General features: G+C 44.1%; 1 protein-coding gene across 1 annotated transcript in view; it reads left to right on the top strand.

Moving 5' to 3' along the window:
- The window catches only part of LOC134463738 (interaptin-like), a 15,099-nt gene extending 1,637 nt beyond the window's left edge, over positions 1-13,462 (top strand). Inside the window, exons 2-9 of the mRNA XM_063216977.1 lie at positions 1,052-1,144; positions 2,774-2,944; positions 4,369-4,460; positions 5,353-5,457; positions 8,615-8,699; positions 8,971-9,079; positions 10,053-10,120; positions 11,136-13,462. Of these exons, the coding sequence (XP_063073047.1) occupies positions 1,052-1,144; positions 2,774-2,944; positions 4,369-4,460; positions 5,353-5,457; positions 8,615-8,699; positions 8,971-9,079; positions 10,053-10,120; positions 11,136-12,842 (2,430 nt within the window). The 3' untranslated portion in view covers positions 12,843-13,462. The remainder of the gene's footprint in view (positions 1-1,051; positions 1,145-2,773; positions 2,945-4,368; positions 4,461-5,352; positions 5,458-8,614; positions 8,700-8,970; positions 9,080-10,052; positions 10,121-11,135) is intronic.
- The last annotated feature ends 634 nt before the right edge of the window (positions 13,463-14,096 follow it).

Below are 14,096 nucleotides of genomic sequence, written 5' to 3'. Positions count from 1 at the left end.
TTTAAACCAAAGAAACTCAACAGAAGAACAATCTCTCTGGGGAAATGCATTGGCCACTGTGTAGTACGGGGGGTTGCCGGACGACACGAGTGGATGGAAAATTAACTCCCTTGCGCATGGTCATTGGTCAGTGGGTGCGATGGATACAATTTCTGTACTCCCTTGCGCATGGTCAGTGGGGGCGACACCATGATGGATATTTTGTGGCCAAATTAAAGGCAGCTGTTGGTCAGCAGTAATTACTGGGGGTGATTATGGACAGCTGACAAACATTCATGCTGTCCTATGACCTGTTCCACACTCCGACCCTCGCGGAAGTGTCATTGCATGCTTCCCTGATGCTTCCAATACTGACCGTAGAAGAAGAATAACATTTCCATACTCCCCTCGCCATCATTTCGTACTACGCTGTTATGACGTGAGTAAGCCCTCTTGTCTCAAGCCTCTTTGATTTAAACATTGTGCGCGCTGTTAAATGTACGCCAATCAGAAGGGAGACAGGGGAGCCGCTGTGACCAATAATTGGAGACGAGAAACGCGGGCGGGCGCAACATCGCTCTAGGTTGTCGCCAGTTGATACGGGGGACCCAGACATGGGCTGAATCTCAAATGGTGCACTTTAGTGCTCATGTTTCAGTGCGCATGCCATATTAGTTACGCACTGAAACATAGTGCCCGAAGTGAACAAGTGCACTATTGGAGATCCAGCCACAGTCTTTCACAAAACCTAGGACAGTGTCCTTTCAAGTGCATCAGCCTAATTAGTCACGCCAAGTGATTGGATACTCTTTGGTGAACTCTACAGAATATCCAATCACTGGGTGTGACTAATAAAGAGTATACAATCACTGGGTGTGACTAATTAGGCTGATACACTTGGAAGGACACTGTCCTAGGTTTTGAGAATGGCCCGTAGTCTGTTACACCGGACCTAAGGACCTTTATCTTCAACTTACCTACTGCTACTTCCATTACAGTAATGACCTTGTACATTTGTGTTGTGTATCTCATTGGTAGTAGTTGTCTTACTTGCTGATGTATTTGCTTGTAGATCAAAGCCATTTCCATCCATGTTGATGCAAGTCACAAACAAGTCTACAGTGACATCAAAAAGGCCAGTGTATTCCTCACGGAGATGTTGCAGGTAAGTAACCATTTGTGACACACCTTTACCAATCACAACTGTGTGTGAGAGCTAAGGAGCCCAACATCCTGAAGCAGGTGTGCATACAGTAATTATAAGGCAACTTTGTTTTCCTCTGGGAAAATTGGCCACAAAATAGATCTAACAAGTTTTCAAAAGTCTGTTGAGAGACTTTTCAGAGATGTTCAGAGATGCAATAGATTATTATAATGCAGTGCGATATTGGAATTATTGGTTTGTTTGTTTTTGGTATTTTATTTTGCTATACTCATGAACGGCGTGACGTTTTCCATGTGCGTTACGCCCATTTGTGGTGGAAAACAACCCATGCAAGTCAATTGCAACATGTCATCATGCATAGGCGTATCTATGACACGCTGATTTGAACCCACTATCGCGTGTCTCCAATACGCATTTCCAAGTTAAAGCGTGCTCCACAACGCCCTGTGACAGGTTAGGTTTAGGGATGGTTTTGGTTTAGGCACAAATTAGGTAGAAATTCGCCTAATCTCGCTGTTCTTGGCAAAAGTAAAGCAGCAGAAACATTGCTTTACTGACAGGTTAGGTTTAGGGCACAGCAAAACAGATTTGCGTTTAGTAACAGAAATGCGCTGTGACAAAACAAAATCGCAGACACTGCGGGAAAACTGTGCAAACCTCATCACGTGCCAAAAGTGCATGAAAGCGCTTTTCCGTTGCGTTGAGGAGCACGCTTTAACTTCAAAAAGCGTCGCACCAACACGCTGAATGCACTAGCGTGCGATACATACGCTAAAGCATGATGACAGCCTGATTGGTGATGTTGTGGTTTAATAAATGAAAGATACGAACCTGTAGACTAGCGTTGTTCACGCGCAACATGCCGGCCTGTGGGGCAAATTCGGCCCTAGCATGGTAAACATTTGGCCCGCCATGAGGATGGAAGAAATTACACGTATATGTGTGCCATCTGTGGCCATACGGTCAGGCAATTTGATTGGCCCTCAGCCTCATTTACGCTAAATAATTTGGCCCTTGGGGGAAAATAATTGGAGACCACTTCCTTAGTGTATAATCAAGGTCATACTGCGTTAGTTTGATACTTGGGGATCGAACCCGCAACCTTCCAGGGAGTGCTGCAGTTTGGCATAGGAGGCACAGTATGATACCACTGAGCTAAAGGTCCAGACCAATAGCTCAGAGCCCCCCCTCAAATCACCCCCCTAAACCTCACTCCCATCCGGGTCTCATGGCACCAGTGTAAGCGAGGTCATCTTGCGCTACTTTTCCACACTGGCCTCGAACACACGACCTATTAGTTCACACTCCAGGTCGGCATGGGAGGCACTTAACGATACTTAATGTCCAGACCAATAGCTGAGCCAGCACTACCAATACTGTATTGAGACTTTTGGGGGGAGCTTTAATAATGTTCTATCGCTGAACTCTGCTAGTTGGCTTCCGTTACATTAGCACAGTGATTACAGCGCCACAGCTTCACCGATCGAATGGAATCAGACTGTACTTTCCAGAGCCACACAGCTATATTTTATTTCAGAATGTAATTTCAAGTGTGTGTGTGTGTGTGTGTGTGTGTGTGTGTGTGTGTGTGTGTGTGTGTGTGTGTGTGTGTGTGTGTGTGTTAATCAGAGTGAGATCCAGAGAACCACGGATCTGTTCAAGTTAATCCGCCATTTGGAGGAGAGGGCGGCTGAATGTGAACAGAGCCGGTCAGAATCAAACCGGCAGCTGAAACTCCAGGTGGATGAACTACAGAAACAACTGAGGGACAGAGACATCTCCCTAACACAAGCCAAACAGGTGTGTGTGTGTGTGTGTGTGTGTGTGTGTGTGTGTGTGTGTGTGTGTGTGTGTGTGTGTGTGTGTGTGTGTGTGTGTGTGTGTGTGTGTGTGTGTTGAAAAGATACAGATGAGATTGTTGGAAGAAGCTTCACCATGAATTTGCTTTATTCGTTTTCAAAGTGATTTCCTTTCATGATGATCTCAAAGTGATCTCAACATGGGACATTTGAAGGTATACAGTACAAACATTCCAATTGGTGTTCACCACACCGCATCATAGCTCATGCAGATTACTGACATTTAACTTCTAGAATTTTTATTTTATTGAAGGATCCCCATTAGCTTATGCCATAGCAGTTGGCTAGTCTTCCTGGGGTCCTAATTCCAAACACATGTATCCCATTTCAGATAAATAACCATACTGTAAAAATAGACATGCCTTGCAAAATAAAGAGTTTTTCAACGATTCAAATAAATTAAAAATACAAGTGAGATGTGAGATCTCAAAAGGTCAGGAACAAGTGTAACAAACTGTTATAAAATGCAATGAATTCAATCTGGTCTCTCCATTTGCTTTGCCCAGTTTGCGCCTCCCCCATAGAAAAAAAGTTTGTTGCTCTGTTAGCGTTGGTCGCTTTCAGTGAGCATGTACAGTAAGAGCCAGTGTTTGACTTTAATCTTATTGCTCTTACGCCACTTTGGCAGTTTTTTCCCCCATAGTCACTAGCCATTCTGCTTTTCTACTAGCCATATGTTTGTTCCTATTCTTTTCCTAGTACTTCTATGACCACTAGCCTCATGATTTTTTCCCCCTTGTAGATACAAGTAGAAACACTCTCATAAAGAGCTATAAATAGAAAGGAAACCCCATCAGTGTTTGACCAACATACCTCACAAGTCTGTCAAATCATTTTGGGTGTCATTTTCAGAGCACCAGAACACCTTGTGGGATTGTCCACGCATGCATAATGCGAGCTTCCTTAATGGTTTTGTTCTTGAGCCATGGGCTTGTGAACATTGACAAAAAAAAGAGGGTGAACAAAATGGGCACCCCCTCCCCCAGTGAAAATGGCTGTAACATGGAAAGTATACATCTTACACTCAAATAAATGTACAGTGTTTCTCTTACTACCATGGGTACATTTGGTAATTTTTTCAGATTTTTTTTAGACCTAACTGCGCAGGCTCCTGTTGAATTGACATGAAATTACCCTGCTGGAAGACTTGCGCCACGTCAGAAAAAATGTCCCTTACACAACGTTGCGCTTCGCCAAGATTTTTTGAGTGTGCAGAGGGGCTCGCGTGACGGCGTACGCCATTAGCGCATGTGAAGTATGCACGGACTGATGCCAGGTATGATTCTCCTGCTGTGCTCTGGAATGAACCAAACTATCTACAACTGTGTGTTTGTTTGTGCGTGCGTGTGTGTGTGTTTTATCCAGAACAACGCTATGATGAGGAATGAACTGAACTACCTGCAAAATGAGCTGCGGGATATAAAGCGTGGCATCAGTAGCAACGCGAGTACTCACAGGTACACACACACACACACACACACACACACACACACACACACACACACACACACACACACACACACACACACACACACACACACACACACACACACACTTCAATGTTTTATTTGGATCTCACCAGGGTGAAAACATTACAGAGTAAAATATTGCTGTGGAAGCAAATTTCCTAGCAGCCAGTAAGAACTGATCAAAATCATGAAGTCCTATGCCGTACATTACACTGGTGTTCGAAAAAGGCCTGGGTCGCTGAGTCAGAATGGACATGGTTAACTAGATTTAGACTGTTTAAGGGTAACACACAGAGACAGACACAGACACACACACACACACATAGAAGGGCATATGACTTCATCCTCTATTGTAATGTTTAATCTTAACTTTGGGGCTAATGGTGTAGTTGATTAACAATGGCTCAGTCAAATCATGTTTTGTGGAAAAAAGGTTTACATACTCCTATTTCTTTTTATTCATTCACTGGAAAGCATGATGACGTTTCAACCTCTCGGTCTTCCTCAGATTCCAGAAAATGTCCACAGAAACGGTACTTTTTTGTTCAGCACCGTTGATTGTGCCGAAGTAACTCTATATCAGTCATCACATGCACATTTTATCAACACAGTATGCTCTTTCTGCGTTTTCACAGGCAGTTACAATGGGAGTAGATCTTACAGTTTTTACACACACACACACGCACACGCACACACACTAAATGTTTTGGGAGGCTGATGGTGTTCCTTTATGGGCCTTGTGTGTTACAGTTGCAGTCTGCTGATTACCCATGATTCAACACACACACATACTCCTCCAGTATAACGTCTTAATTGAACTTAGACGTTATTGGCATGTAAAGTTTGAACTTTGACCCCTGGTATCTCCTGTCTCCCGCAGTAGAATTCAGGAAGTGACTGAGAAGTTGCTGAAACTGGAGAGCCAGTCCAACGTGGTGTCGGAACCCACACACCAGCACAAGCAGCTGGCCAAGGGCAGTCAGAGGTACACACACACACACACACACACACACACACACACACACACACACACACACACACACACACACACACACACACACACACACACACACACACACCAGCCCAAGCAGCTGGCCAAGGGCAGTCAGAGGTACACACACACACACACACACACACACACACACACACACACACACACACACACACACACACACACACACACCAGCCCAAGCAGCTGGCCAAGGGCAGTCAGAGGTACACACACACACACACACACACACACACACACACACACACACACACACACACACACACACACACACCAGCCCAAGCAGCTGGCCAAGGGCAGTCAGAGGTACACACACACACACACACACACATACGCACGCACGCACGCACGCACACACACACACACACACACACACACACACACACACACACACACACACACACCAGCCCAAGCAGCTGGCCAAGGGCAGTCAGAGGTACACACACACACACACACACACACACACACACACACACACACACACACCAGCCCAAGCAGCTGGCCAAGGGCAGTCAGAGGTACACGCACACACCAGCCCAAGCAGCAACCGAGTTGCCATGAAAGTAGTCAGAGATATACCCAAAAAGAAATCTGAAATCAAATTTATTCACTATGGCCCTAAACCACTCTGTGATCACGACACGGACCCAACATTTTTTTTTCAAATTCTTCACCTTTGCAGGATAGGGTGATTTTTGACATTCCAGTTCCTAACTCCACAAAAAGAAGGCAGAAAGACTTTTTAAAAAAGGGGTAACATAGTCAAATGTTCTATCAAACGGCTTCCTTGACGGAGGTCTGCACTCTCTGGGTGCATTTATAGTTACAGTATTACAGTCCCACCAGGAAATCGCGGGCATTTTCTCAAAAAATCGCGGTCGGAATTGCCAGATGGTGCACGAGGATTTCCAGAAAATCGCGATAAAAGTTGCGGAGCTTACTGTGTTGTTGCGATTTTGTTGCGGCATGAAGTGAAAGGTGCGACTTTTGTTGCGATTTTTTATGTGTTTCCCCACGCTTGAAAGTAAAGGACACTGCCACATTCCAGTCCTCTGGTGTTTTTATATTACTGTATTTCCATTTTTATATTATAATTTTGGTCCTTAAGCGAAGCAGGGAAGCGACCAGGGCAAGTTTTTAGCCAGAATGTCGTCGTGAAAAGTTCCATCTCTTTCATGCTGCCATTGCGACACCCTTCATTACAATGCTGTTTATGGCCGTTTGACTCTGTTTTAAATGTCATCACCGTTTCAAATTGTAAGCATACAAACTTCATATCATGTCGATATCCATTCCTGACTTAAACAGTGGATACACAATTAGTATCACTTATAGTAAGCGGGCGGAATTAGGCATGTCCACCCAGTTCAAGAGGGTGCGTGACAGGAAGATCTTGTGACTGAAATCCTGGTTAATGTGAGTCGTCTGCTACACATAGCCTACCTGTGTCGGCGTTTAATTTTCAAGCTGGACAAAAGCAACACAAATAAAAGCAGAGGGAGGGGTCGCTTTCGAAAGAAGTCGGCCGGCTTTAAATTAACGGCTGATCATTCAATGTAACGAGGATGGAGTTCACAGATTTCCTGTTGTGAAGGGTGCTTGCTGAATAATACTCAGAAATTATATTAATTGTGGTGTAAAAGACGACGAGATTGTTATAACACAACGTCGCCTGTAGAACGGAGGTCTCAGCTGTCAATCAATACAGTCAATCGCGCAAGGAAGAGAGAAGGAGAAGGAGAGACAGAAGTAGTTTTCCAACTTAGTTCCACAGCTTTCCAACGTGTCTGCTCTGGTTTTATTCATGTTCCATGTTCCTTGCCCGTTTGACCGCGCCAGGTTAAACGAAAGTGATTTGACAACACGGTCACCAAGTGCTCGTATCCAGCCATAGCCCAATTTGCGCGAAAGAGATTAATATCGGCTGGTCACACACGCAGCCTTCACAATGAAGGATGGAAATTACTCCTTTGTTGTGGACAAGACATTTGCGCATCTCAATTCGTAGGGAAAATGTTGCCTTCTGTACGCGCACAAGTCAAACAACAAAGTGGTCCAGCAGGTGGACCGCTTTAGAAAAAAAAAACACATCTTGTTGTAGGAGCCCTAATATTACTTGGCGTAATGTAGATGACTGTCATGAAGTGTTAATTATACATTTATGTAGGCCTACCACATTTTTAAAATGTAGGCCTATTGGTTATGCCAGACTATGCATACATTTTCCCTCCTATGACCATGCGAGCAGATGCGCAATGAGAACATGGCGCTTCCTACATTAGTATTTATTAGTGTCCCCCCCCCTCACCTACAACTCTACAACTTTGTACATGCATAGTAAAGTGCTGGGACTGATTGCTAGGTTACTTTTTTATTGTATTTTTTATTGTATTATCCTTTTTGAAAGGAAGTTTGTCAACGTCAGTGAAGTCAGCGCAACATGGATTGGTTCAAAGTGTTCAAAGTTGCGGGAAATCGCGGTGATTGGTTAAAGTTGCGCTCTCGCGCAGAATTCGCGGGAATTCATTGAAGTTGCGAAAAACGCCGCGATCGCAACATCGCGATTTACAAAACATACCTGTTATTAAGACATTTTGATAGGACGGTCATGAAAAACTTGCGGAAAGGCGAGGGGCTGGTTCCTCTAACTCAGGGGTGGGGAACCTATATGCCATTTGCGGCCCTTGAGGCCGTTTTATCCGGCCCCGATGAAATGTTTATGTTATGCAGCTTCACATTGTAAAGGAATCTTAGAAATTACAGTTCCAATACAATTAAGTTACATTCAGGGGACCTACAGAAGGTGGGTCTGTTTAAAGGTGGGTAGGTACCTTCAATATGGGCTTAAAGTGCAGGGGGAAATCCTGGGGTGAATTTCTCAAAACCAAAGTTGCTTATTACATTAGCTACTTTGTTGTTTTCAATGCATTTCCCCATTGGCAACTACCGAAGTTGCTAACAGGCTAACAACTTCTCTTTTGAGAAACTCACCCCAGGTTTGTGTTCATAGTGCGGCCCTCAGAGGACTTTTATGGCCCTCGGATGAATTTGAAGTGGCCCTTCGAATGAAAAAGGTTCCCCACCCCTGCTTTAACTGTTGAGCTTTGACCCCTAATATCTGTGTCCTCTACAGAGTGGTTCAGGAAGTGACTGAGAGGCGGCAGGAAGTGGAGAGCCAGGCCGATGTTACAAACCCACATACTTTTGGTATTGATGTGGTAAGCAAACCTAAACACTTGTTTTCCTTCTCTCTCTCTCTCTCTCTCTCTTCCTTCACTCACTCACTCACTCACTCACTCACTCACTCACTCACTCACTCACTCACTCACTCACTCACTCACTCACTCACTCACTCACTCACACACACACACACACACACACACACACACACACACACACACACACACACACACACACACACACACACACACACACACACAGTCTCTCTTCACATATACACACTCATTATATTCCCTGTGTATTTTTTAGAAAGAAGAGGAAGGTCTTCGGCAGAACGTATTCACTGAAATTAAAGTGGAAGATTATGTTGCTCCTGAAGAAAAGGTGGCTACTGATGGACTTCATTTTACTCAATCAGGTTTGTACACAGTTCCCCAGGTCCAGATTTCATGTGTGATGGTCTGGTGATGGCTAGGGTTGTGTGTGCACTGACTTGTCATGTAAAGGCAAAAAAGGCACAGAATTTATGCTCATCAGTAACACAGGTGATGGACCAAACAGAAGATCACAGAAAGTAAATGATAAATGTCTCCCACACTGTCCTATGCTCCCAAAAAGTTAATAGCGCATTTCAGACGCTCAACATATTGGACTTTGATGAAGGATTGAGCGTGCAAAACGTCATGCCATTAACTTTTTGGGAGCCTATAGCAGTTCTGTGGGCTTTATCAGTTCAACACACCTGGCTCTGGTATGTTTTGTACCCTGTAGGTCTGGCAGATGGAGCATTTTCCCTCTTCGCCTCATCTTAAATCAATGAGGACTTGGTTTTGTTTACCTCTGGGAGCAGCCATGTTAGCTAGTAGGGTTAAACTTGGGGCATTTTATGGCCTCCCAGTATACATTGGCTAAAACAGTATGTCAGTCGTGGTTTATCTTTGCCTTTTTTGTTTTACTTTGGACAAATGCCCAACGACGAATAGATATTTGATACAATCCTTTGCCCTTAACTAAATATCTTTGGCCAAATAAGACTATTGGTCTATTTCAGTGGTTTTCAGTGGCCGCGGGAGGTTGGCAGGAAAAATATAGCAAAATAAAATGAATAACAAATTGAATAGCTTAAGAAGCCAACATAAACCAAAATAAGCTAAACAATCTTCTTTTACAATGTAGGATAGTGCATTCTGTAGTATGCCTACTTGTATGGGTTTAGGAATGCATCAACTTTGAATAGTGAAATCGGGTACACAGAAAAAATAGCGCGTCACGGCTCATGTCAGGGGGCCTTGGCTGGAACCTACTGGAATCTGGGGGGCCTTGTCATGGTAAAGTTTGGAAACCCCTGGTGTATTTAACTGCTGTTCTGTTTTGTATTTTTTCCCCTGTAGATAAAACTGTCACGCTCACAGAAGAGACCATCTGCTCATCTAAAGAAATCAAAGCTGAACTTCTCGAGGTGGAGTCACAATTTATTTTTGGAGAAAAGATCTGGCTAGTTTTGCATTTGATTGAAGACCGTAAAAATAATACCATTATTATAAAAGCAGTTGTTGTGGCATAGGGTGGCACAAACCCTATTTTCAATCTTACTAAACCGGACATTTCTAAATATACGGGTTTTTTTATATTCAATTTTTAATTTTTCAATTGATCATAATTCATTTTCTGAAATGTGTTGTATTCCATGCTATTTGTGTACTTTGTAGAGCCAGAAAAGAGCTAAGAGCTTTCAAACAACACCACAGACATCTTTTTGTGACTTACACGGACTGATATAATCAAGGCTGAATGTATAATGTCCTACCCTCATATGTAAACCTTTAACAGTCTGTGTCTCCCTTAATGTTGGTATCAGATTCACACAAATGCAGTTCTGGGGTGCTACATTGCCACTAAAAAGGCACACCAAGCATGATTGAAATCTGTGTCGGCCGGGTCCCAAAGTGTCTGATTTCACATGAAATTACCCTAGGACTGATACTTGACTCCTTGTATAGTTTTTGCATCATGATGAAGACCAAGGGTTCATGAAGTCCTAACTCCCGTCCTCCTTTGTGCTTGTGGCCTTGTGATGAAGTTGTCAGTCAATGACGTCACTGGCGACTTAAGTTTAACTGAGTATCTCATTAAAGTGCGATTCAAAAGTTACTTTGTCGATTGCAATCGGGTTTTTGAGTGGGGAAAAGTCCCCCAAAAAGTTATTATGGCTAGTCTGACAACTGGGAAACTTTTCTCTTTGGAGGCGGCACGTTGGCAAGGCGCGAGACCACAAGCACAGGTTGAGGACATGAGTTAGGATAATGGAAAGTGTTGCTTCCACTCACAAAATGGCGAATACCTTTCCAAACGTCGCATGTGTGTGAAACGTCAATTGTTTTTGTGTATTTCATATTTTTGTTGAAGTGATGAAAGGTCAAGATCGACACCCTTGCCTAACTGACTTGTGACCCATTGGCTTCTCTTGAATACAGGAAGCTGTCACACATGGGACTCCCTGCAACGATGGGGCTGATGAAGTAACCAATTTGGAAATCCCTCTGGCCATCGAGACAGCACAGCCTCCTGCAAAGAGAGCTCGAGCAGAAGAGACAGGTGCCATGGTTGACCAGCTCCAATCATGTGCTGACATTGCGATCGGTTTGGAAAGCCATCTGGCTAACAGAACAGTGCAGCCTCCGGCAAAGAAAGCTCGAGCAGAAGAGAGAGATGCTGAAAGTGACTGTTTAAAGAAAACAGATATTGGCAACCTCAAACAGGACATTCAGCGACTCCAGTTACGTGCAGGCATTCTATCCAGTGGTGAGGCTGACACAGTGACCCACTTTGGAAACTCTCTGCCAGACACAACAGCACATCCAGCGACAAATGAAGCTCGAGCATATGAAACGGACAACGAAAAAGAAAGACTCCAATCACCCGCAATTTTTCTGTCCAATGGTAAGAAGGCTGATGAAGTGACCGATTCACAAAGCCATCAACCTGATCGAACAGAACAGCCAGCAGCAAAAGAAGCACAAGCATGTCAAACGGATAACGAGAATGATCGTGTTCAATCACCTGCAATCATTCTATCCAGTTATGAGGCTGACGAGGTGACCGGTTCAGAAAGCCGTCTGCCTGACCAAACAGCAAACAAAGCTAGAGAAGACAAAATGGACGATGGGAATGATGATCGACTCTCATCACCTACTGACATTCCATCCAGTGATGAGGCTGACGAGGTGCCTGGTTTTGAAAGCTGTCTGTCTGACAAAACGAAACGGCCTTCAGCAAAGACGGCTCAAGCAGATGAGACAGACACAGCGAATAACTGCTTGAAAACGGATATTAACAACCTCAAACAAGAACTTCAGGAGTTCCAATCGAGAGAGTGTGGCCACTTGGACATCTTGCAGACAATGACAGCTGGGTTTGTAGAGCTTAAGACAGCTCTGTGTGAGCAGAGAACTAGCTTGACACCTGAGGGACCAAAAGAGAGAGATCACTCAGCACCTGAACCGTCCTTCAAGAGAGAACCGATTCAGCACACAGATGTGGCCTTGCTTGATGTCAGCCCTGAAAAGCTTAACCTGTTATACAAAAGGAGTTTCGGCCAAGTGGGAAGATATGGATGCCTGGTTTTCCGGTCCATCATCTCGAATGAGCATTACAAAGTCTGGAAAAAGACCACCAACTGGGATGGATCAAGGGGCAAGAAGGCCCTGCCTAAGAATGTGAAAGACTTTGTAATGTCGGCTGTGCAGAGGAGGTTTCCTAAGCTGAAGTATAAAGACAGGAAGGTCTGCATCGATAGGATCAATGAATACCTCCGCAGACCACGGAGACACGGAATGATGAGAGAGGAAGTGATTCCTCCCAGCGAGGGGTCTGACCAGGAAAGCCCTCTGGATGACAGAACGACGCAGCCTCCAGCAAAGGCCGCTGAAGCAGACGAGTTGGGTGCTGAAAATGTCCGCTTGAAAGCAGATATTGACAGCCTCAGACGAGAGCTTCGTCAGCTCCAATCGAGAGACTGTGGCAACTTGGACATCTTAACGGCAATGAGAGCTGGATTTGTAGAGCTTCAGACGGCTTTGCGTGAGCCGAGAAGTCAGTCAAAGACTGAGAGACCAAAGCTAAGAACTAGAAGTCAATATGCTCTGAACTCCACATGCATCTCGACTCCAGACCAAGATTGAGAAAATGTCTGTGTGGGCATGCTGATGTGACCTTGCGTGATGTCAGCCCCAAAGACCTTGAGGACTTGCACGTACAGAGCCTCGGCCAAGCTTGCAGATTCGGATGCCTGGTTTTCCAGTCCATGTCAGACGAGCATTACAGAGTCTGGAAAAAGAACACAAAATGGAATCGGGAGAAAGCTCCCTTCACTTCAAGTACAGTTCACTGCGACATGAATCCAGTTGGACCTGTGAGTTGGACATCCCTAGGGACGTCCATCAAACAAGCTGATTAGGCCACATGTCCAAGTAACTCGCCTAAACTAAGGGTTTAAACCGTAAAGGTTTGAGGAATTCTGCAAGCTACCGGAATTATTTATTTATTTGTTTCTAAACTTTATTAGCAATTCAACGAACTGCATGCAAGACTAATTTTCGTTATTTTTCATGTTCATATTCAAATTGTGTGGTAATAGGCCTATACCTTTGTTTTTATTTGAACTTTGCTAGCGGCGTGTTTTCACATTCCGTTAATTTTCATATTCGAATTGTATAATATACTTTGAGGTTTCACGCTGCATAATGCATTAAAAGCTGAATATTGACATGGTGTTTATGCAATAAAACTTTAGGATACTTAACATGACTGTTGTGATGTGTGATTAATATTAATTGCACTAATAGTATCCCTACGCAGAGTATACTAGCCTACTAGAACGTTGGCCGCGCTGAATCAGAGACTGTAGGACCTGTGAGTTGGACGTCCCAATATGGCCGTTTGGAACGTCCCTAGGGATGTCCAACTTGCTACAGCCCGCAGCCGACTGCTACTCCTTCACTTGAGAAAAAATCTCACTATGACAGAATCATGTTCTAGTACATCTGCACACGCAGTAGGCCTGTGATAAGGCTAATGTAATATTTTGGACAAAAAGAGTTGTCTTTTCGTAGCTACCGTTTACAACATAAACCTTCAACACTTCAATAATTCTGCAGTTTTCAAAATGAAGCCTTATTTTTGTGTAGGCCCACAGATCTATATTGCACAGCATATACAATATACTGTAGACACTAGTGGGCTATACATTGACATATATCTGACTAAACATTCAAAAAGAGAAATATCAGCTTGCCTACCCATTGTCATCTCTCATTACAGCACCCACACAGTGTACAAACTTCCTGTTTAGTGGTGGTCAAAGCAGGGCTGGACTGGTAATCAGGCATACAAGGCATTTGCCTGGTGGGCCGCCATGCTCCAGAGGTCAATACTGT

The sequence above is a fragment of the Engraulis encrasicolus genome, chromosome 15, assembly GCF_034702125.1.
Source record: "Engraulis encrasicolus isolate BLACKSEA-1 chromosome 15, IST_EnEncr_1.0, whole genome shotgun sequence".
Taxonomy (NCBI): domain Eukaryota; kingdom Metazoa; phylum Chordata; class Actinopteri; order Clupeiformes; family Engraulidae; genus Engraulis; species Engraulis encrasicolus.
This window is presented reverse-complemented; position numbering and strand designations above follow the sequence as displayed.